The 24,149-nt window shown below is 41.0% G+C and overlaps 1 protein-coding gene across 1 annotated transcript; it reads right to left on the reverse strand.

Moving 5' to 3' along the window:
• Positions 1–754: 754 nt before the first annotated feature.
• Positions 755–9,620, reverse strand: LOC126085727 (zinc finger and SCAN domain-containing protein 30-like). The gene is made up of 3 exons (XM_049901359.1): positions 9,155–9,620; positions 3,336–3,418; positions 755–901 (listed from the first exon to the last, which is right to left on the reverse strand). The coding sequence occupies exons 1-3, from the start codon at positions 9,618–9,620 to the stop codon at positions 755–757; spliced, it is 696 nt and encodes a 231-aa protein (XP_049757316.1).
• Between the last annotated feature and the right edge of the window lie 14,529 nt (positions 9,621–24,149).

Here is a 24,149-nt window from a genome sequence, read left to right on the forward strand (position 1 = left end):
ACTGTGGCAGACTCACCCATCTCATACATGGTATACAAAAAAAAAAAAAAAAATCCACTGCAAATTATAAATCCCTGTGTAAATATGTTATTGACATGAAGGAGATTTATGGCTGAGAAAAGCAATAGTGATGAAGTAGGGACCTTTGTTCTTATTAGCACTTTGCCATTCTGCAGCCATTAGCAAGTCGCCCTACAAGTTCGAACCGTCAGTTTAAAAGAGCTAAATTAGATGATCTATTGTGGTCAAAACTTCAACAGCCTGTGCTATTATGAAACAGAGTATTGCTATGAGGTGGATGTCAAAGGTAATTGTTTTCTCCTTCACCAGCCTTGTGTGGAAGAAAAGCAGTTCATGCCTTTCCCTTCTGCTTGGGGGCCCCCTGGTTTCTCTTGGTACAAAGGCAGTCCAGGGAGTAAGGATGTTTGCCTTAAATGGATCTCGCAGTAATTAGAAAAAAAAAAAAAAATGCAATTTAGGCAAGGTGCATAGTAATTACCAGCTTCCTACATCTCCCCTTCTCCCTCCTCATTTCCATAGGCTGCAACTACCACTGTGCAGCTAAGAGGACTGGATATTTCAAGAAATCTGACATTGGTCTCTCAAAGCTCCCCTGTGAACATCTGCTGCTCTTGCCTTGGACGGTGCATCCTCTGCACGTTGACAGTGCAGGAGGAATTGCCAATTAGACGAGCTTCCTATCCTGACTTGAAATACATTTCTGTAATTTCAAGAACAAAGGCCCTGCTTATACCTACACACCCCTTGCTTTCTGATGGGCCAGAACCAGACAATGCTGTTCAGTAGCTTTATCATCCACCTCTGCCTTGTTGGCTAGCACAGTGATCACCAAGCAGTCCAAAGATCCAAAGGGTAACGGGCACATGCTTCTATTGAGAACCTGCTGAAAGAGAAAGAAAGCCCATGGCAGTCTTCCAGGCTCTTGCCCAGTCCACAGGCCTAAGTCTGGTCCTTGGCAGTTAGTGCTGAGGATATCCATCTGGTGTGATACGGACTCCTCCCAAACGGAAGGAAGAGTCCTGATTCTGGCGGACACAGGATGTGTATGTGTTTAAAGAGGCCACATATTCTCATTCCTGTAATCTTTCAGCCACAAAGCAGCCCCACGTGCCCCCTCAGTTTTGTGACCAGCTAGTACTAAAAAAAGAAAAAAAAAAATTTTTTCTTTTTTTAGTGCTACAACCACAGAGACAGGCTGTCATAGTTGCCTGGCACTTTTTTGCCCAGGGAGTAAAAGCTAAGGGCACTAATTCCCTGACTTCTTCCCGTAAATCCTTCCCCATTCACCTAGCATATCCCCACTCATATTATTGGGCTCACTATTCCTGAATGGATAATTGTCAAAGCAAAACTTTAAAACTAATTTTATTACATCTTGCATTACATTCTAGTAGTAAACTAGTTGAAGTGTATACTCAGAGTATAAATGTTAATCAGTTACCAGCAATGACTTACCAAACAAGATTTTTACCAAAGATTTTAGGGTTGGAAAAAAAATAGTACTCCAAAAATGTTAATAATATTTCTATGGTTAGCAGCATTGTGGGTGATTTATACTTTCTCATTTTGTGTATTATCAACATTTACAATCCATTTACAATTGGGGAAAATAATTATTAAATGATTTTTTTAGTTACTGTCGAGTTGATTCTGACTCATGACTCCAAGTGTGCAGAGCAGAACTGGCTCCACAGGGTTTTCTGGTCGTGACCCTTTGTAATCAGATCAACAAGCCTGTCTTTTGAGACACCCCTGAATGGGTTTGAACCATTAACCTTGGTTAGTAGTCCAGCGCTTTACCGATGGTGCCACCCAGGGACTCCATTTAACAGCATGAAATCATCTGTCAGCTATAGGAAAAGACAACTCACTGTCTATTTGAAGAATTGATTTAGACTACTGATTATCAGAGCTCAATTACAATTTCATAACCTTAAGACACAAAGATGCCCCCCACCCCCCAATTTTCACCTCCGCTATTACCCATGATAGATGGGGACATGAAGCAAAAAATTTGCAATTGGGTCACTAGGGATAATAGTGAGTGGTGCCACTCCCATTTCCACCCCTTGATTCCTGGACCCACAAACCCCGGCTACGGGAGAAACAGCACCATATATTAGACGCTGATTTACAGCATATACAGCCTCCTGGAGAACACTGACTCAACCCTGCAAGGTATTTCCACCTAGCTGGCACTGTAATTGTATCTTTAGAAGGCCATCCCATCGTTCTATCAAGCCAACTGCTTTAGGATGATGGGGAACATGGTAAGACCAGTGAATTCCGTGAGCATGAGCCTACTGCCACACTTCACTTGCTGTGAGGTGAGTCCTTTGATCTGAGGCAGTGCTGTGTGGGATACCATGATAGTGGATAAGGCATTCTGTAAGTCTATGAATGGTAGTTTAGGCAGAAAAACATTGCATGCAGGGAAGGCAAATCCATATCCAGAGTAGGTGTCTATTCCAATAAGAACAAAATACTGCCCTTTTCATTATGGAAGCGGTTCAATGTAATCAACCTGCCACCAGTTGCTTCTTGATCCCCTCGAGGAATGGTGTAATGTCAGGGACTCAGTGTTGGTCTCTGCTACTGGAAGATTGGGCCCTCAGCAGTGGCTGTAGACAAGTTGGCCTTGGTGAGTGGAAGTCCATGTTGCTGAGACCATGCATACCTTCCACCTCTGCCACCATGGCCACTTTGTTCATGAGCCCATTGGGCAATGATGGAGTGGCTGGAGAAAGAGATGACTAGTTTCCACAGAACATGTCATCCTACCCATTGATTGTTAAAATCCTCCACTTCCGAGGTCACCATTTGGTATGCATTCACATACGACACAAACATCTTCACTTCTTTGGCCCATTCAGAGAGGTCTATCCACATACTTCTTCCTCATACTTCTTTGTCTCCAACTTTCCAGTCATGTTCCTTCCAAGTTCCTGACCATCCTGCCAAACCATTGGCCACAGCCCATGAATCAGTATACAATCACGCATCTGGCCATTTCTCCTTACTAGCAAAGTGAACAACTACATGCACTGCTGGAAGTTCTGCTTGAGAGGATTGCCCTTTACTACTGTCCTTCAGGGAGTTCCCAGAAAAGGGCTGTAGTGCTGCTGCAGTCCACTTTCAAGTGGTGCCTGCATATCACGCAGAACCATCTGTAAACCAGGCATGAGTTTTGTCTTCCTCAGTCAACTGATCATAAACAGCTCCCCATGAATTCATAGATGCAGATTGGGAGAGGGCAGGTAATGTGACAGGAGTGGGGAACATGGGCATTTGGGTCACTTCTTCATGTAACTTACTTGTGACTTCAGATCCTGCTTGGGCCTGATCTCATCTATATCATTTCCATTTAAAGGTGGACTGCTGCTGTCCACATCCGACTCTGTGGGTCAGAAAGCACCAGTTTATGATGGGCATCCAAGGCTGCATGGTGACCAGGTGGCCCATGTCTAAGCATTCCATCTCTACTAAGGCCCAATAAGAAGCCAAAAACTTTCTCAAGGGCAGTAGTAATATGAAGAGAATGGCAGGTCTTTACCCAAAATCCTGAGTCTGCACTGTGAATAACCAACAGGGACCTGCCAAAGACTCCGAACAGCATCTGTGTCTGCAACTGACACTTCAAGCACTGTTGGATCAGCCGGATTGTATGGCTCAAGTGGCAGAGAGGCTTGCACAGCAGCCTGAACCTACTGCAGACCCTTCTCTTGTTCTGCGCCCCACACAAAACTAACAGATTTTTAAATTACTTGATAAATAGGCCAGGGTAGCACACCCAAATAAGGGATATGTTTTGCCTCCAGATGTTGTGCCTCCTGTTTAGTTGTGGGAGGGACCAGATGCAATAATTTTCCTTCACTTCAGAAGGAATATGTCGACACGCCCCACACCACCAGATCCCTAGAAATTTCACTGAGGTGGAAGGTGCCTAAATTTTTTTGGATTACTTTCCCACCCTCTAGCACGCAAATGTTTTACCAATAAGTCCACAGTCATTGACACTTCTTCCTTACTAGATCCAGTCAGCATAATGTCATCAGTGTAATGGAAGGAAAGGTGATCAAGGGCCCTGCAGACTAAATTATGACATAGGACTGGAGAGTAGATGTACCTCTGAGGTAGTACAGTGAAGGTGTATTGTTGTCTGTTCCAGCCGAAGGCAAACTGCTTCTCCTGTTCCTTTGAAACTGGAATCGAGAAAAAGGTATTGACCAGATCAATAACTACATACCAGGTACCAGGAGATGTACTAATTTCTTCAAGCAATGAAAGTTATCTAGAATAGCAGCTGAAATTGAATTCACCACATGGTTAAATTTTTGATAATCCACTGTCATTCTCCAAGATCCATCTGCTTTTTCACAGGCCTAGTATGCAAGCTGAACGGGGATGTGGTGGGAATCATCACCCTTGCATCCTTCAAGTCCTTGATGGTGGCAGTAATTTCTCAATCTCTCCAGGAATGCAGTATTGCTTTTGCTTTACTATTTTCCTAGGTAGGAGCAGTTTTAATGGCTTCCACTTGGCTTTTCCTACCATAGCAGCCCTTACTCCACTTGTCAGGAATCCAATGTGGTGGTTCTGCCAGTTGCTGATTATATCTATTCCAATTATGCATTCTGGAACTGAAGGAATCACTATAAGATGGGTTGAGGGATCCACTGGACCCACTGTGAGATGAACCTAAACTAAGACTCCATTAATAACCTGACCTCCATACCCACATCTTTTGTCTGGTGGGCCACGGTGACATTTTGAATCTCCTAAAATTGGTGTCAGTTCAGAGCCAGTATTCAGTAATCCTCAAAAAGTCTGATTATTTCCATTTCCTCAATGAACAGTCACCCTCATAAAAGGCCATAGATCCTGTTGGGAAAAGCTGGTAGAAAAATTAACAGTATAAATTTTTGGCAGTATAGTGGGTCCTTCCTCAAGGGGACCTAGCCTCAACTTCATTCAAGGGGTTGTGGATCTGTAAACTGGCTCAAGTCTGGGAATTTATTGAGGGGCTCTGACTCTCTATTCTGGTGATTCAAGTTAGACTCTGTTTACTTGACCTAGAATTCTTCCACTTGTACAGATACAGTAAATATTTAGTAGATTTCCCATCTATTTTACTCCTCAGGCACTATTACTTAGTAGGCAACACCACAATTCTGATTACTGCTTTGACTCCGCTGTTCACTATGGTAACCATGCCCACCTTGTCTTTGTCAATTGAGTGCCACCACTTGGTCCCTACCACCAAAGGGTCCAATCAGCCCCATTGTAGTTAGGCGTCTTAAGTCAGTTATGCAGTTTCTGCTGTCAAATTTGTCTTACATAAAATAGCAATCATGGCACTCTTCGAGGATGCTGGGGCTCCCTTCACAAAATTGTTCCTCAGAGTTTTGGTAAAGGTGTGTCCTCTGGGCACTCCATGTGTGGGTCTGAGTCTACCCTGATAAATCCACTCTGATATGCCAATTTCCCTAAAGCCTTAGAATACTTTTTTCTACAGTATACCAGGGCAGGTCTGGTACTTCAGCTTAAATCAGTGTAGGCTGTTGCATAATCCAAGCTTCAATGAAACAACTAAATAAACTATTAGACCTTTTCCTAACCTTTTAAGCTGAAAAACTGAATGAAGGATCTATGTTTAGTGGTTCCATATCAATAAACTCAGACTGATCCAACTATATGTTCCTTGCACCATTTTCCTATACCCTTAATAGCCACTCCCACATATATTCCCCAGGCTTTGGATGTACATATTAGAAAAGTCAAGCAGTTCTTTCGGAGTGGAGCTTACCTCCTCCTGGGTCATACTTTGTACTTCACATTTTGGGGATCACTGGAACTTTAAGTCTAGTTATAAGTCTAGAAGCAAAAATGGGTGGAGGACATGTGTTCTGAGAACATTCATCAATGTCTTATAAGGCATTTGCTTCAGGCAATGCCCCTAGCAAAGACTCAGACACCTTCCCAGCAGATGACTCAGACAAAGGCTCTTCAGAGGTAGCTGGGATAATCTCATTAGATGGCACTATAGGGGCAAATGGTTTTACTGAGGATGCTGGTTTAGCAAACAAAGATGGAATAATCTCTTCACATGGGACTAACAGGGTTGGTTCTGTTGGCAGGAGTGATTCAACAGAATTTAAGAGCTCAGTGTTCCCAGTTTCCTGATTATCTGTCCATATGTCCCCACCTCAAGTTTCAGGACCCCATTTCTTCCCAACCAATGCACTTACTTTAAATTCAGACATCATTAAAAGTTGGGAGTTCCACTGGTATTGTAATGCAGCCACTCTTATGATAAGACACTGGGTTTGGTTTTCATAAATATCAGCTCTGTTACTACAAGAACTAAGATTTTCTTTCAGGGCATAAGTGGCAAATTTAAGGTCATTTATGCACCACTTTAGCTGTGACTCTGAAGCCCTCAGCACATCTCTTTCTTTCAACACTTTGCCTAGCAAAAGTAGGACCAACCAGCAAATTTCCTCATACTTCTCATTCTGACAAAATTGTAGAAAAGTACCGGACATGCGATCACCCAGAGCCTCGCCCCCCACCAATTCTTAATCTATTGGTGGTGATATTTTGTATACTTCTATTGCCACCTCACACCATGGATTAGCAGTGCCTTCTTTACTACTGGAAGCAGAGTCCTCAACATCTTTAAGACTAACGAGACTTGAAAACCAATTTAGAAAACTCACCCTTACAATTTTGTTGTAGAACAACTCACGGTACCAAATGTCTTAGGCTGGGTTCTCTAGAGAAGCAAAACCAGTGAAGTGAGTGTGTAGATAGATTTATCTCAAGGAAATGGCTCATGCAGTTGTAGAAGCTGGCAAGTCCCAACCTATGGGTCGTGCACCAGGCTGGAGGCTTTTCCTGACTCACGTAGTTTCAGTGGCTGACAGACCCAAGATGGGCAAGTCAGACAGCAGGCTGATGGCTCGTGGGCTGTGGACGCCCATAAATCCCAAGATCAGTAGGCAGTATGGCAGGTTGCTGGCTCAAGTTCCATGAACCAGAAGTCAAATGATGACAAGCCAGAAGCAGGATCCAGAGCAAGAAAAAGCCACTGAGCACTTTCAGAACATCCATATATATTGGATGCAGGCCACATCCCCAAGGAAACTCCCCTTATAACTGATTGGATGATCACATCAGATCCCATCATAGAGGTAATTACATTATATTACAGAATGGAGGATAACTACATCATTACATACCTGCCAGATTACATCATTACATAACTGCCAAACCACTAAGAATCATGGCCTAGCCAAGTTGGCCCATAACTTGAACCGTCCAGAATATCACTAGTGAGGAAAGCCTGGGAGGGAGTTTCTCAGGAGGCCTCATTGGATAGATGGTATGTGTTCCCTTGGTGAATTGCTATGGTCCAGGGTCTTTCCTGCAGTCTTCTGGCCTCACAAACCTAATTTTATCAATATACAATGAACATTTTGGTTAGCAGCCAAGCTCTTAGCCACTGTGCCATGAAGGCTAGTGACCTCTCAGCTTCAAATCCACCCTTCATTGCCCTGGAACATTCATCCTTTGCTGTTTGGCATTATGTAAGCTTTGTCAGTAGAGGGGGCTGGAGGACACTGGAGGAGAAAGGGGCTTTTCTTTCCACTTCTGGTGTCCTCTCTGCTCCTGCAGCGTCACCCTAGTGAGTTTCAGTGGCATCATCCCTGTGGGAGGGCCCCCAGTAAGTTTTGTGCCATAAACCTTCTGATAGGTAGCTTTTGGCACCTAAAGGGTGACTTCTCACTGAATTCTGTGATGCAGCACCCCACCCCTTGCCCCAGGATAATTGTTCCCCCACCAGAGAGAAGCTTCCTAGCAAGTTCTACCAACATGGCCCCTCATCAAATATCTCCATCCCGTGGGCCACGGCTATACCCACTCCAACAAAATCTGAAATTTAGCCATGATGGGATGTAGTCCCACCCTCTTGCACATTTTTATTCTTTCCTTGGGTGCTCTGCCTCAGCTCTAGAGACTCCCTATATCTGTTATTCCTGTACCCTTTAGAGTCCTGTATCTAAGACCACCCAGATAGACTACCTGCTATTCTCTGCCCAGGGGCAACTGGTAAAGCCAGAGGCCATCCTCCTTTCATCCCCAGGAACTCTCTCAGGCACTCGTAGTTGTGATGTTTTTCAGGGGTAGAATGAAGAGATTGGGCAGAATGAACACATACAGAGAGACAGAGTGAGACAAGAGATACTGAGTGGGGACTCCTTGCCTACTGATATTCTGGCCTGCTCTCCCAGTGTCTTGAACCTGGGCACATCAGGGGTTGCCACCTGTGAAGATATTCCCTGGGTGTGCTCAATTCCTGTAGCCAAAGCCAGAAGAGGCCGCTGAGTGTCAATGGGCAAAATGAAGGACTCTGCGGAAGTGGCTGGTTGGGCCAGGCCTCTCCTATTGGCTCAGTGTCTGTGACCCGTCCCATTAGAAGTTCCGCCCAGTCTTCCAGGGGCTATCTCCATGGTGATTGGTAAAGAAGCCTTAGCCCTACCCACCCGGCCTTCACCTGGCCTACCTGGCCTGTTGACCCTTACCCAGACCCCCATGTTGATAAAAAAAATAATGTCCGCCAGTGCCCAAGTGTCATCATTTGAGTTGAAGGATTAGGGCCCTTACCAGGCACAGGAGACAGCCAAGGTCAGCCTGAGCCTAGATATCTAGTGACCTGTGACACTGCCGCCAGTGATAGATGTTGACTTCTACACTCACATATCTGCTGGTGGCAGATTCAGAGTGATGGGAGGAGAGATGTAGCTAGAGAGCACACATTCACGGGGGCACGGGCCAATGGCGAAGGACAATAACAGAAGTCTTGGAGCTCAAGTGCAAGCCAATCTAGGGCCCGGGGCTCCCTCCTGTAAGTGGCAAACAGGTCATCCATACTCCACATCCACAAACACTGGACTACCCGGGCCCCTGGTTGCCAGAATTTTTGGCCTCGTCTTTGGAGACCTGACACATATGCTGTGTGCCACTGGAAGCTGTGGACCAGCAGACAGCAAAATTTTGAAAACAGAGAATAATAACTCAAAAATTATAAACTTCATAGTAATTCTCCTCTAATAACCAAATCAATGCCCACTTATGATTTCTCCACTAATCCGCAATAGGTTAAAAACCAGAACAAAACTACTCCTTACCTGTAGCCTTGGTTTATCCAGTTCTTTCTCCAGCTCGTCTAGCATAGGCATAGCTTCCTCTCCACTTTCAGGTCGATGGTCTCGCACCCAGGCCTTCAGCTCCTCAGGCAGGATGGCCAGGAACTGCTCCAGCACCAGCAGCTCCAGAATCTGCTCCTTGAAGTGTGTCTCTGGCCTCAGCCACTGGTGGCAAAGTTCCCGGAGTCGGCTCAGAGCCTCCCGGGGCCCAGAGGAGTCAGAGTACCCAAACTGCCTAAACTGCTGACGGAAGATTTCCTGGCTATGGGGGCTTCCCTGAAGACCAAACTCCTGCCCCCAAACATAATTCTCTTCTTCAACCTTCACAACTATAAGTCCCTCTTGTTCTTTTGGAACGTGGCAGGCCAAGGCTCTTGAGTCTCCTGACATTCTGGGAAGAGACTATTTGAAAATGCCCCCTAGTTGAGGCAGGAGGGGAAGGAGATCTGTGTCTCAGAGTTTCCTTTTGAATTTCAACTATTCAGGAAGCTTCTGAGTTGTACAATGTTACACAGGAGAAAAAAAAATGTGCTTATAATATAAACCCAGGTTTCTGGAGAGTAGCACTGGGAAGAAATCTGATCAACAGGGAACTTCCGTATAATGGACACATTTACTGGTGACTCAGGCTTTTTTCAGGATATAAAATAGAAAATATAAGTATAGTCAAAATCATTTCAACCTTTAGTAATAATATTATGGACAAAAAGTAGTGTTCATGGATCATGGAAAGTAGGAAGAACACTGTAGCATATTATTACTTCTCAGAATAATAATAACTACCATTTTTTTGAGCACCTACTAGGTGTCAAGCACTAGCTAGATAGTTAACATAAATTTTATCTAATTTTTCCAACAACTTTATAAGGACACTCATTATTATGCTTAGTTTCCATTAGAGGCTGCTAAGATTATAAGCTGACCAAATACACAACCAGCAAGCAGCAGAACTGGTCTTTGCAACCAGAAGATGTAGCTCTTTCTGTTATGCTATGGGGCCTCCCAAAAGAAGGGAACTAGTACTTAATAAACACCTACTATGGGCCAAGCTATGAGTCAGAATCAACTTGACGGTGACAGGTTTGGGTTTTTTTTGGAGCGGGGGGTATGGGCCAAGCACCTTACAAATACCAATTTATTGGGCCTGAAAATAACACTGTGAGGTAACTACTATTATCATCCCCATTTTACAGATGAAGAAACTGAGGTTCTTGAAATTTAAGTAATTTTCCCAAGGCCCCAAACTGGTACATAGCAAAGTCAAGACCTGAAACAAGAGTTGCAGTGGGTTAATGCCCAGGACAATCTTGGTTGATACTAAAAATTAGGAATTACAGTGAAAATATTAGGAAAGCGTCCTGGAGAATGGTCAGGGTGAACGTAAAAATAAGGAAAGATTATTCCTGCCTTTTAAGTCACGAGGATCTGAGACAGCACAAAGATTGATAGGAATGGAGTCCTTCATCCATTCTTTCAACAAACACTTGAGCATTTGCTATGTGTTAGACAGTGTACGGAAACCCTGGTGGTGTAGTGGTTAAGTGCTACGGCTGCTAACAAAGAGGTCGGCAGTTTGAATCCACCAGGCGATCCTTGGAAACTCTATGGGGCACTTCTACTCTGTCCTATAGTGTCGCTATCAGTCAAAATTGACTCGATGGCAGCAGGTTGGGTTTTGGTTTAAACAGTGTACTAACCAGTAGTCTCAGGATTGGAAGGTTTGTCACCAAGGATTCCTGACAAATACAGTGTAATAAACTGAAAGACGGAAGTATGAAGAGGGGCCTGAGCCAGCACACAGGAAACATGACCTACCAAGGCCTGGGAATGCAGGTGGGAAGGAATACCAGCGAGAGCTGCCTGGAGAAGATGACATCTCAGCAGAGTTTGATATGAGTCAGGTGAAGGAAGACCATTCTAACAAAGGGAACTGTGGTTATGAGAGAACGTGGCCCACTGAGGAGGCTGTAGGTGGTTTAGGACAGCCAGAGCAGCAGTTATCGCCTCTGGCTACACCTCAGAGTCAGCCCTGGAGCGCAGACCCCGTGGCTAACTGACTGAGAATCTCCTTGCATGGAGCCCCAATAAATTAATGGTGACTCTGTTGTGCAGTCAGGGCTGTTAGTTGTCTTTTCACTTTTTTGATAATGTCCTTTCATGCACAAATGTTTTTAATTTTGAAGTCCAATCTATCAATTTTCTGTTGTTGCTCATTGTCGTGGATTGAATTATGTTCCCCCAAAAATGCGTGTATCAATTTGGCTGGGCCATGATTTCCAGTGTAGCGTGGTTTTCCTCCATTTTGTGATTGTAATTTTATGTTAAAGAGGATTAGGGTGAGATTGTAATACCTTTACCCAGGTCACATTCCTGATCCAATGTAAAGGCAGTTTCCCTGGGGTGTGGCCTGCACCTCCATTTATCTCTCAAGAGATAAAAAGGAAAGGGCAGCAAGAGGAGAGTAGGGGACGTCATACCACCAAGAAAGAAGCACTGGGAGCAGAGCGCCTCCTTTGCCCCTGGACACAGAAGCTCCTAGTCCAGGGGAAGATCGATGAGAAGGACAACAGAGAGAGAAAGACTTCCACTGGAGTTACCAACTTGAATTTAGACTTTTAGCCTATTTTACTGTGAGGAAATAAACTTCTCATTGTTAACGCCATCCACTTGTGGTATTTCTGTTATAGCAGCACTAGATGACCAAGACACTCTTGTTTTTGGTGTCATATCTAAGAATTATATGTTTTCTTCTAAGGGTTTTTATAGTTTTAGCTCTTAGATTTGGATTTATGACCTATTTTGAGTTAATTTTTGTTTATGGTGAGACTGGAGTCCAAACTTCATCCCTTCGCATATGAATATTCAATTGTTTCAGCACCATTTGAAAATACTATTTTCTCCCACTTCGAATTGCTTGTCAAAAATCAATTGACTGTAAATGTAACAGTTTATTTTGGATTCTCAGTTGGATTCCATTGAAGTATGTGCCTGTGCTTATATTATTATTCCACTGTTTGATTACTGTACCTTTGTAGTAAGTTTCCAAATTGAGAAGTGTGAGTTCTCTAACTTTATTCTTTTTTATCAAGAATGTTTCAACTATTGAGCCATTTGCATTTTCATATGAATTTTAGGATCTGCTTGTCAGTTCCGCAAAGACATCAACTGAGATTTTGATAGGGACTGAGTTGAATTTGTAGATCACTTTGGAGAGGACTTCCATCTTAACGATATTAAGTATTCCAATCCAAGAACATGGGATGTCCTTTGATTTATTCATATCTTTTTACATTTTCTTCGGCATTGTTTTCTAGTTTCCATGTACAAAACTTATAGTTCTTTTGTTAAATTTATTCCTAAATATTTTGATGCTATGATAATTAAAATTGTTTCTTAATTTCACTTTCAGATTGTTCATTGCTAAAAAAAAAAAATTTTTTTTAATTTTTTAGTGTATAGAAATACAATTAATTTTTGTATATTGTTTTTCAATTTGGCAACCTTGCTAAACTAGTAGTTCAACGAGTTCTTAGTGTATTACTTAGGATTCTTATATATATAATTACATTTTCTCCAAATAAAGATAGGCCTTCCTTTCCAATCTGGATGCCTTTTCTTTTTCCTTTCCTAATTGCCCTGCCTAGACCCTCTAGTACAGTGTTGAATAGAATCAGTGAGAGCAGACATCCTTGTCTTATCCCTGATCTTAGTGGTATTTATTATTTATATCTTTCTGAGGTTACAAAAGTATATTTAAAAAAAAAAAATTTTTTTTTTTTAATATACTTTCGGGGAGATAAATTTCTAGAAGTGGATCAAAAGATGCTTTATGAACTTAAAGTATCAGTGTCCACTCAATTTTGCACTCTAGATGTTTCAATTAACACATGGTACACATTTTCCATATTGCTACATAACCTTCAAGATTAAAGTTTGTAATGGTTCTTAATTTCTTATTAAGGAGAATGTACTCAACCTTTCCTTTACATTTAGACATCTCAATTTTTTCTAATTTCTTGCTACTATAAATAATGTGGAGGTCCTGGGTGGTGCAGAGGGTAAACGTATTCTGCTGCTAGCTGAAATGTTGGCAGTTTGAGTCTACCCTAAGGTGCTTTAGGAAAAAGGCCCGACAACCCACCTCTGAAAAATCAGCTGTTGTAAACCCTATGGAGCACAGTTCTACTCCGACACACATGGGGTCACCATGAGTCAGAATCAGTTTGACAGCAACAGTTTAGCTTGGTTTGGTTTTTGGCTAAATAATTTGGTAACCACCCTCACGTACTGTATCCTGCCTGGGACCCCACTCTGGCCCTCCTCTCGCTGCATTCCTCTTCACAGAGAAAAGCGTCCACTTCTAGAACATGCTTCAGGTCTCCATGACCCTGGAGTTCCCTGCCCAAATGACCCCAAGCCCACTTTCTGGACCTGTGCAATCCCCATCCCTGGTGCCAAGGGTGGTTGTTGAAGAGGATAAAGGGAGTGGACAATGCCTGTTATCTGGGGTATCCACATGCATGCATGCAAGGCCCTTACCTTGCAGGACGGAATTAACAGTTTGGAGGGACAGTGCTTTGGCCTCCATTCACACTCTAACCCCAGGCTTCCCAAATGTTGGGAAGTTCTCTGTGATACCCAATTACCCCTTCTTCTAGACACAATAGAGTCCCTCTATTAAAAGTAAAATGCCCTTCCGGAAAACCAGACAAATGGAAATGGAGAACTCAGGGTAGCAATGGGGAAAATGCTGACACATTGAAGGTATTACAACCAATGTCGCAGAACAATTTGTATATAAACTATTAAACGGAAACTAATTTTCTCTGTAAACCTTTAGCATAATCTAAAAAACTACAGATTAAATGAAATTATGTAAAATAAAGCACCTTAGGCAAAGAGTAAGGGTCCACAAACAATAAATTGTCACTAAAAACAAATGAACAAAAGAATGGCTCCAGACATTGCCAGATGTCCCCTGAGGAACAAAATTGCCACTGGTCGAGAGCCGCTGAGCTAGAGGGTGACAGAATAATTGTTTTAGGAGTACTACCCAATCATGGTTGTGTAGAATGAATAGGAGGAAGGCAGGAGACTGGGAGAATGTATTAGACACTGTACCAAAAACAAAAAGACCAAACCCTTTGCTGTTGAGTTGACTTCAACTTATAGTGACCCTATAGGACAAAGCAGAACTGCCACATAGAGTTTCCAAGGAACACCTGGTGGATTCAAACTGCTGACCTTTTAGTTAGCAGCCATAGCTCTTAATCACTATGTCACCAGTGTTTCCACCAGTACACTAAGTGTGGTATATTGTTACACTAAGAGCCCCCCATGGAGTATACCTCCATTTATCCAAGGTCTTGTGTAGTCCCCTCTCACATTGACTTAGAATTTCCATAGGACTTGCTTTGGTGATTGGAACACCTGAAAATATTACACAAGCTGAGGCTTTAAAAGCACTCTTTCACTGGGGCTTTCCCTCTTGAAACACTGCCACCATGTGACAGAGCCTGAGCTAGACTCCTGGAGACACATGACTCAGCCAACCCACCCACTACCCAATGACTCAGCCAACAGTCAGCACCAATTGCTGACTGTGAGGCCATCTAAGACCATCCAGCCCCAATCAAGCCACAATGACTATAGCCATCTGAGAGATCCCAGACAAACCAGCAGAAGAATTATTTAGTTGAGCACTGCCCAAATTGAAGACCACAAAATCATGAACAAATAAAGTAGTTGCAGTTTTTTTTAAAAAAGTGAAACTCTCTTAATTTTCCAAAATTATATACAAAGTTGCCTCTTCTGCACACCTCAACTTATCTTCATATGTTGTTTAAAATTATCATTTACCTAATTTAAAGTCCCGAGCCATGCAAGGCAATTTGAAACTTCAAAAGGAACAGTGGTGTGGGGAACACCAGACGCCATTTCTGGCTCTTTCCTGCAAAACCCAGCTCTGTGAACTGGAGGTCACTCTTCATCCCTGGACTGTGCTGCTTCATTTTTTGAGATTTAATTAAATGATGTCTGTCTTAGTTATCTAGTACTGCTATTACAGAAATACTACAAGTAGATGGCTTTAACAAAGGGAATTTTATTTTCTCACAGTCTAGAAGGCTAGAAGTCCAAATTCAGGGCATCAACTCCAGGGGAAGGCTTTCCCCCTCTGTCGGCTCTGGAGGAAGGTCTTTCTTGTCAACCTTCCCCTGAACTAGGAGCTTCTCTGCCCAGGAAGCTGGGTCTAAAGGACGCGCTCTTCTCCCAGTGCTGCTTTCTCAGTGGTAAACCACCCATTCCGTATGAGGTCCTTTTGTCTCTCTCCTCGCTTCTCTCTTTTACATCTCAAGAGATTGCCTCAAGACACAATCTAATCTTGTAGATTGACTCCTGTCTCACTAATACAACTGCCACCCACCCTCCCTCATTAACATCATGGAGGCAGGTTTTACAACACATAGGAAAATCACACAATACCGAGAGTCATAGCCCAGCCAAATTGATATGCACGTTTTTGGGGGGACATATTTCAAGCTATGACAATGCCTAATATCCCTTTAGGTCCCTCGGTAGCGCAAATGGTTTGTGTTTGACTACTAACCTAAAGGTTGGCAGTTCAAATACACCCAGTGATGCCATGAAAGAAAATTCTGGTGATCTGCTTCATAAAGATTACAGCCCAGAAGACTCTAAGGAGCAGTTCCACTCTGTAACACACAGGATCACCATGAGTAGGAATGTACTCAACGGCAATGGGTTTTGGTTTAATGTCCTTTTTCATTTCTGATTTCTATGATTCTAGGTAACCAACTCAAACTTAGGTTTAAAAATGCATCTCTTCCCTTCTGTTCAATCTCTCACAGACCCCTGCTGCCCACCTGCTCTTTCTACAAATTCTTCAGTGTTTGTTCTTTGCTCTTCAAAGTTCATTTAAACTCAAATCCTTCTTAAGTGAGGAAGATTATACAGAGGAAAAAGAAATAATGAATGGCTTCTCTTTCAAAATATTTATAAAACATAACGAGGCTCAGCCTCCTACTTATCTTTTCCACTTCTGTGCTAGTAGGGGCATGTACTCCCAGAGTTATTTAAACTAAATTTCTATCCAGATATTTACTGGATTTTCAAGAGATGAAAACAAATGCAGAAGAGTGCACTATCCTACGTATTATGAATGTCTGTGGGAGCCTAGGTAACATAAGAATGAATCTAGTTGAGAAAAATTCTACGGCCTAAGGCTGTACCTTTTTATACCTTGATTACTACTGCACTTGATGCTGTGGAGCTGCTAATCAGTGGGGTTTTCATCCCTAGGAAAGAAATAACACCATTTCCATCCTATGACCCAAGTATTTACTGATGACCACAATTAAGGCAATAATTCAACTAAGACTTGAACAGTGGACCATTCTTTCTCAGTGTAACTTTTGTCCAGTTTGGAGCTTTTGAAAAATAATCAGTACTCACCATCCTGGTTTTAAGTGACCTCCACAAAACAAAGTGATGATAATCTTTACATAATCCTTTTTTGCTTTTTATAAATTGCAAGAGATTCTTGTTGAAGTTACTCTGTTATCTTTAAACCATTTTCAGAAACATGATTTTCTCTGAGTCTTACTGCTTGGTTTAAGGAAGAAAGAGGGCTCCATGGTTGTGCTTCTCCAGTAAGAACACACAAAGTTAAATAAGATAATGCTCAGGAATGGAAGGAGACATCATGTGCGTGGACATTTGCAAACAAAGAGAACCAGGAGAGGAGACAAAGGGAGGTGGCCTTGTGCTCCAGCCCATGGTCAAAAAAGAAATGGACTGAGCTCTCCTTACTTGTTTCCAGCTATGAAGTCTGGAGGAATAGAGAATTTTAAAAAGAAATCAAGCTTTAGAATTAACAATAAAAATTCTACTTAGTGCATTTTTATAGTCAATTCAGAATATTCTTATGGCCCTTTCTACATATATACTTAAATTCAGTCTATTAAAATTAAATAATATAAAACAATTTTTTTTCTTTTAATATGAATTAAATTCATTAATCAAAAACATTAGGCCTACGTGATTCTAAAATAATTGGTAGTTTCAGTGGCAATATTTATAAGTACACTACATGCAATTTCCCATACTGGTTATCATGTTTTGGATCAACATTCTCAAAGTATAAATCAGGAAAACACAATACTCTAGAGTTAAGGGTACAGCTCTGGTGCCAACTGCACAGGCTTAAATCCTGGCTCGCCCACTTTACTGTTGAATGACCTCAAGTGAGTTACTTCATCTCACTGAAGTGTCTCAGTGTCCTCGTGTGTAAATGGGATTAAATAGTACCTTCCTCATAGAGCTGTTGTGAGGGTAAAATAGAACAAAACACTGTTTAATACACAGCAAGTTCAAAAAAAATGTGAACACTTATTACTATGAGTCAGTGGGTGGATAGGGTAAATTTTAGCAGAACAAGGGTGTAAAAATGGTAAGGACTATATATATTTGTGATGTAGCTAGTTTCATATTTTAAATATATGTTTCTTACGTGCTTTATCAATATCAGTCTCATTCTTTCCCTTAATTTTGGTGTAGTTTTTCTGATTATTGTGCCTAATATCATAAGAACAAGCCTGAAAACTCATGATTGAAGGATTGAATTTGTCATTTTTCCAACCTATTGTTCTCACATCATACACACTGCTTCAAAAAAATTTGCCTCACAATTCCACGAACCTAAGTAATATTTTTTTTTGTCTCAATAATGATTAATCACTTATCTTTGTAGTCAAATATATATTGTATAAGGGAACTAAAGAAAACAATTTTTTTGAGGTACCTGATAAGATCTGAAAAGGTCAGTTTGTGAATTGGGTACAATTCTTTGTTCTTTGGTTCCATTTTCACCCCAATGGCAGCCATCTTCCACACTGTTTCTAAGAGAGGAGTATCTGGTAATGATGATGTAACTACATTGCAGCCCTCCCTATCACATACCCGTGTAATTGCCACACTGTAAAATCTAGGAAAGAGACATACATGCTTTTAAGCCAATCACCTTACAGAGCTTGCCATAGAAAGTCCTGCCTTACAAGTTCCACCATGGGAATTCCTGCTTTACAAGTTCTCACCACAGGAACTCCTAAATTAGAATCAACTACTACCAATCGAGTAATGTCTTTCAATGATCTAAGCCTTTAATTACCAATCAAGTAATGTCTTTCAATGATCTAAGTTTGTAACTACCAGTCAAGTAATATGTCTCATATCCATCGTTCCCCTGTTCCCTTCCTATAAATCACTGCTGGGTTTCCATTTTAAATCACTGGATTCCACCACATGGAGTTCAGTCCATTCTCAGCTCAATCTGCCTCTTTTCTCTCAATAAATCTTTCAGTTTTACATTAATCAGAGTACAGATGCTTACTGTAAAACGTCTAATGACACCATCAACAGGATTCTGAATGAAGATTATCTTCTGTGTTCCCATGAAGTTATGGAACTGCCTTGTGATGGTACCAGCAAGAGACCCTTGTGCCCAGAATGTGTCTCCTCAAATTCTCTGGGTTCATTGGAGGTAAACCTCTCAGATCAAAGCCTCCACTTATTTTGAAGATGGTTCTTTGAGAGAATTATCAGCTATCTTTTCTGTATACTTTCATTTTTCTGCTCATGTCCTGAGTGTCTCGCTGGGTTCATTATCAAATTAAGTTTGGTGGGAGCCAGAGCCAAGATGGCGGAATAGACAGATGCTTCTGGTGAGCCCTCTTACAAGAAAGACCAAAAAAAAAAAAAGTGAAATGAGTATATTTATGACAAGCTAGGAGCCCTGAGCATCAAAGGCAAGATTAGAAAACAAATTGAGGGGCAGGGGAAGAAGAGACAGATCAGAAGCAGAGAGGAGTTACCAGGCCTGAATCACAGGGAGCCCTCAGGCACCATTCCCAGAGCTGCAGCAGCTGGCTGGTACTAGCGTTCAGTGGCAGTTTCCTCAGGGAGAAGCAGAGACCCACACAGCCTACTCACACCTCCAGAATCAGAGAAGAACCACGCGCTCAGCAAAAGCTAAGTACTTGCGTATATTTTAACGTGCCCTCCAACCCCCAAGCCAGCTTCAGTGGATGAATTCTCTGGGCCTGAGATACGCACTGTTGAGCACCTAGGGCCATCCTCCCAGCCTTGGGAAAGGAAAAAATTTGCATTTGTGGGAAAAGATAATTTGTCAACTCCACTAACCGAGGGAGCTCAGGACAGAAGCAGCCCCTGTCCAGGCATAAACAATCTGTGGAGTTTGAGCACCTTTCCCCTCTGCATGGACCTCTGTGGGCCTATTTCAGGACAATAGGCCCTTGTTGGCAGACTCCAACCATTTCAGCTGTGCAGTGGAGAGGTGGGTGTTTGATGTTTGACATTGCTTTGCCTATTAAACAGGGTCCCCACCTACCCACATCAGGGGCCTAAGGACTGGTAGCTCCACTCAGGTCACCTGGCCACGTGTGACAGGGGTCCAAGGATAACTGGTACCTCCCAGTCCTTACAACCAGAAACACTGGGTGCCCATAGTCTGTCTGCAGAACCCCCCCACCTGCACACTCTAGGGAACAGGGATGTGCTTTCCTCAGAGACACTTGGGGGATGATTCTCAGCCCCCTGCATTGTTCAGAGTGGGACCCCCTGTTACAACCAGATACCAGTACCTGCACCAATCACCCCTGCTCCTCTAAAACTGTAGGACAGAGCCTGTACCACATACTTGATGATCAGCTACCTGGACACCTGAGCTGAATTCATACAAGAAAAATGAATGGACTTCTAGACTGATGTACCTGATAACAGCTCTAGCCATCTGGGGACAAGACATCAGACTCCAAGGGTGAAAATAATCAAGCTAGCTCACTCAAGCAACCCATCTGGGCATATCAAAACAAAATAAAGCAAGAAGCTACACAGTAAGCAAACATAAACTAATACGATAAGTTATAGGTGGCTCAGAGACAGCATTCAATATCAAGTCACATAAAGAAACAGACCACGATCACCTCAACAAGCTCTCAAAACAAAGAATCAAGGGATCTTCTAGATGAAAGTGCATTCCAAGAATTACCACAGGCAGAATACAATAGTTTAAGATACAGAACCCTTCGAGACATCAGGAAGGAAATGAGGGAATATGCAGAACAGCCAAGGAACACACAGATAAAGCAATTGAAGAACTTAGATTATTCAGGAACATAAGGAAAAATTGAATAAGCTGGAAAAATCCATAGACAGACAGCAATCAGAAATTCAGAAGATTAATAATAAAATTACAGAAGTAGACAACTCAATAGAAAGTCAGAGGAGCAGAATTGATCAAGTAGAAGCCAGATTTTCTGAACTTGAAGATAAATCACTTGGCACTAATATATTTGAAGAAAAATCAGATAAAAGAATTTTTTTAAAAATGAAGAAATCTTAAGAATCATGTGGGACTCTACCAAGAGAAATAACCTACAAGTGATTGGAGTACCAGAACAGGGAGGGATAATAGAAAATACAGAGAGAATTGTTGAAGATTTATTGGCAGAAAACTTCCCTGATATTGTGAAAGATGAGAAAATATCTATCCAAGATGCTGTTCGAACTCCACATAAGGTAGATGTTAAAAGAAACTCACCAAGACATATTATAATCAAACTTGACAAAACCAAAGATAAAGAGAGAATTTTAAGATCAGCTGGGATAAATGAAAAGTCACTTACAAAGGAGAGTCAATAAGAATAAGCTCAGACTACTTGGCAGGAACCATGTAGGCAAGAAGGCAAAGGGATAACTTATATAAAAAATTGAAGGAAAAAAATTGCCAACCAAGAATCATACATCCAGGAAAACTGTCTCTTAAATGTGAAGGTGAAATTAGGACATTTCCAGATAAACAGAAGTTTAGGGAATTTGTAAAAACCAAACCAAAACTACAAGAAATACTAAAGGGAGTTCTTTGGTTAGAAAATCAATAATATCAGGTATTAACCCAAGACTAGAACACTAGGCAGCGCAATCAGAAGTCAACCCAGACAGGGAAATAAAAAAAAACAAAGTAAGATTAAAAAAAAAAAAAGCTCAAAACAGGGTAACAGTGATGTTATTATATAAAAGAAGACTGCATTAAAACAATAAAGAGGGACTAAGAAATGTAATCATACACCTTCCATATGGAAAGGAAGCTATGGTGACGCAAAGAAATAAAAGTTAGGTTTAAATTTAGAAAACTAAGGGTAAATAATAAGGTAACCACAAGGGAGACAAACTATCCTACTCATCAAAATAAAATACAAGAAAAAAATAGAGACTCAGAAACAAAATCAACAATGAATATGAGGAAAGGACAATACATAAAGATAATCTACTCAGCACATAAAATTAAGTGGGAAAAAGAAACTGTCGACAACACACACAAAAAGACATCAAAATGATAGCACTAAATTCATACCTATCCATAATTATGCTGAATGTAAATGGACTAAATGCACCAATAAAGAGACAGAGAGTGGCAGAATGGATTAAAAAACACAATCCTTCTATATGCTGCCTACAAGAGACACACCTTAGACTTAGAGACACAAACAAACTGAAACTCAAAGGATGGAAAAAAAATATCAAGCAAACAACAAGCAAAAAAAGCAGGAGTGGCAATATTAATTTCTGACAAAATAGACTTTAAAGTTAAATTCATCATAAAGAATAAGGAAAGACACTATATAATAATTAGAGGGACAATATACCAAGAAGATATAACCATATTAAATACTTATGCACCCAATGACGGGGCTGCAAGATACATAAAACAAACTACCAGCGTTGAAAAGTGAGATAGACAGCTCCACAATAATAGTAGGAGACTTCAACGCACCACTTTCGGTGAAGGACAGGACATCCAGAAAGAAGCTCAATAAAGACACGGAAGATCTAAATGCCACAATCAACCAACTTGACTTCAAAGACATGTACAGAACGCTCCACCTAATGACAGCCAAGTATACTTTCTTTTCCAAAGCACATGGAACATTCTCTAGAATAGACCACATATTAGGTCATAAAGCAAGCCTTAGCAGAATCCAAAACATTGAAATATTACAAAGCATCTTCTCTGACCATAAGGCCATAAAAGTGGAAATCAATACCGGGAAAAGAAATCAAACACTTGGAAACAGAAAAATACCCTGCTCAAAAAAGACTGTATTATAGAAGACATTAAGGATGGAATAAAGAAATTCATAGAATCCAATGAGAATGAAAACACTTTCTATCAGAACCTTTGGGACACAGCGAAAGCAGTGCTCAGAGGTCAATTTATATCATTAAAGGCACACACCCAAAAGGAAGAAAGGGCCAAAATTAAAGAATTACTCCTACAACTTGAGCAAATAAAAAAATTAAAAAAAATTTTTTTTTTTTTTAAATAGAGAGCAACAAAAGAAACCCTCAGGCACCAGAAGAAAACAAATAATAAAAATTAGAGAATAATTAAATGAAATAGAAAACAGAAAAACAATTGAAAGAATTAACAAGACCAAAAGCTGGTTCTTTGAAAAAATCAATAAAATTGATAAACCATTGGCCAAACTGACAAAAGAAAAACAGGAGAGGAAGCAAATAACCCAAATAAGAAATGAGATGGGCAATATTACAACAGACCCAACTGAAATTAAAAGAATCCTATCAGATTACTATGAAAAATTATACTCTAACAAATATGAAAATGTAGTAGAAATGGATGATTCCCTAGAAACACACTACCTACCTAAACTAACACAGAGGTAGAACAACTAAATAGACCCATAACAGAAGAAAAGATTGAAAAGGTAATCAAAAAACTCCCAACAAAAAAAAAGCCCTGGCCCAGAGGGCTTCACCGCAGAGTTCTATCAAACTTTCAGAGAAGAGTTAACACCACTACTACTAAAGGTATTTCAGAGCATAGAAAATGTTGGAATACACCGAGACTCATTCTATGAAGCCAGCATATCCCTGATACCAAAACCAGGTAAAGACACCATTAAAAAAAAGAAAATTACAGACCTATATCCCTCATGAACTTAGATGCGAAAATCCTCAACAAAATTCTAGCCAATAGAATTCAACAACATATCAAAAAAATAATTCACCATGACAAGTGGGATTCATACCAGGTATGCAGGGATGGTTCAACATTAGAAAAACAATTAATGTAATCCATCATATAAATAAAACAAAAGATAAGAACCCCATGATTTTATCAATTGATGCAGAAAAGTCATTTGACAAAGTTCAACACCCATTCATGATAAAAACTCTCAGCAAAATAGGAATAGAAGGAAAATTCCTTAGCATAATAAAGGGTATTTATACAAAGCCAATGACCAACATTATCCTAAACAGGGAGAGCCTGAAAGCATTCCCCTTGAGATCGGGAACCAGACAAGGATGCCCTTTATCAGCACTCTTATTCAACATTGTGCTATAGGTCCTAGCCAGAGCAATTAGTCTAGATAAAGAAATAAAGGGCATCCAGATTGGCAAGGAAGAAGGAAAAGAATCTCTATTTGCAGATGGCATGATCTTGTGCACAGAAAACTCTAAAGAATCCTCAAGAAAACTACTGAAACTAATAGAAGAGTTCAGCAGAGCATCAGGATACAAGATACACATACAAAAATCAGCTGGATTCCTCTACACCAACAAAAAGAACTTCTAAGTGAAAATCACCAAATCAACACCACTTCCAGGAGCCCCCAAGAAGATAAAATAATAAAAAAAATACTTAGGAATAAATCTTACCAGAGATGTAGAAGACTTACACAAAGAAAACTACAATACACTTCTGCAAGAAAGCAAAAGAGACATACATAAGTGGAAAAACATACCTTGCTCATGGACAGAAAGACTTAACATTATAAAAATGTCTATTCTACCACAAGC

The sequence above is a fragment of the Elephas maximus genome, chromosome 11 (genome assembly GCF_024166365.1).
Source record: "Elephas maximus indicus isolate mEleMax1 chromosome 11, mEleMax1 primary haplotype, whole genome shotgun sequence".
Taxonomy (NCBI): Eukaryota; Metazoa; Chordata; class Mammalia; order Proboscidea; family Elephantidae; genus Elephas; species Elephas maximus.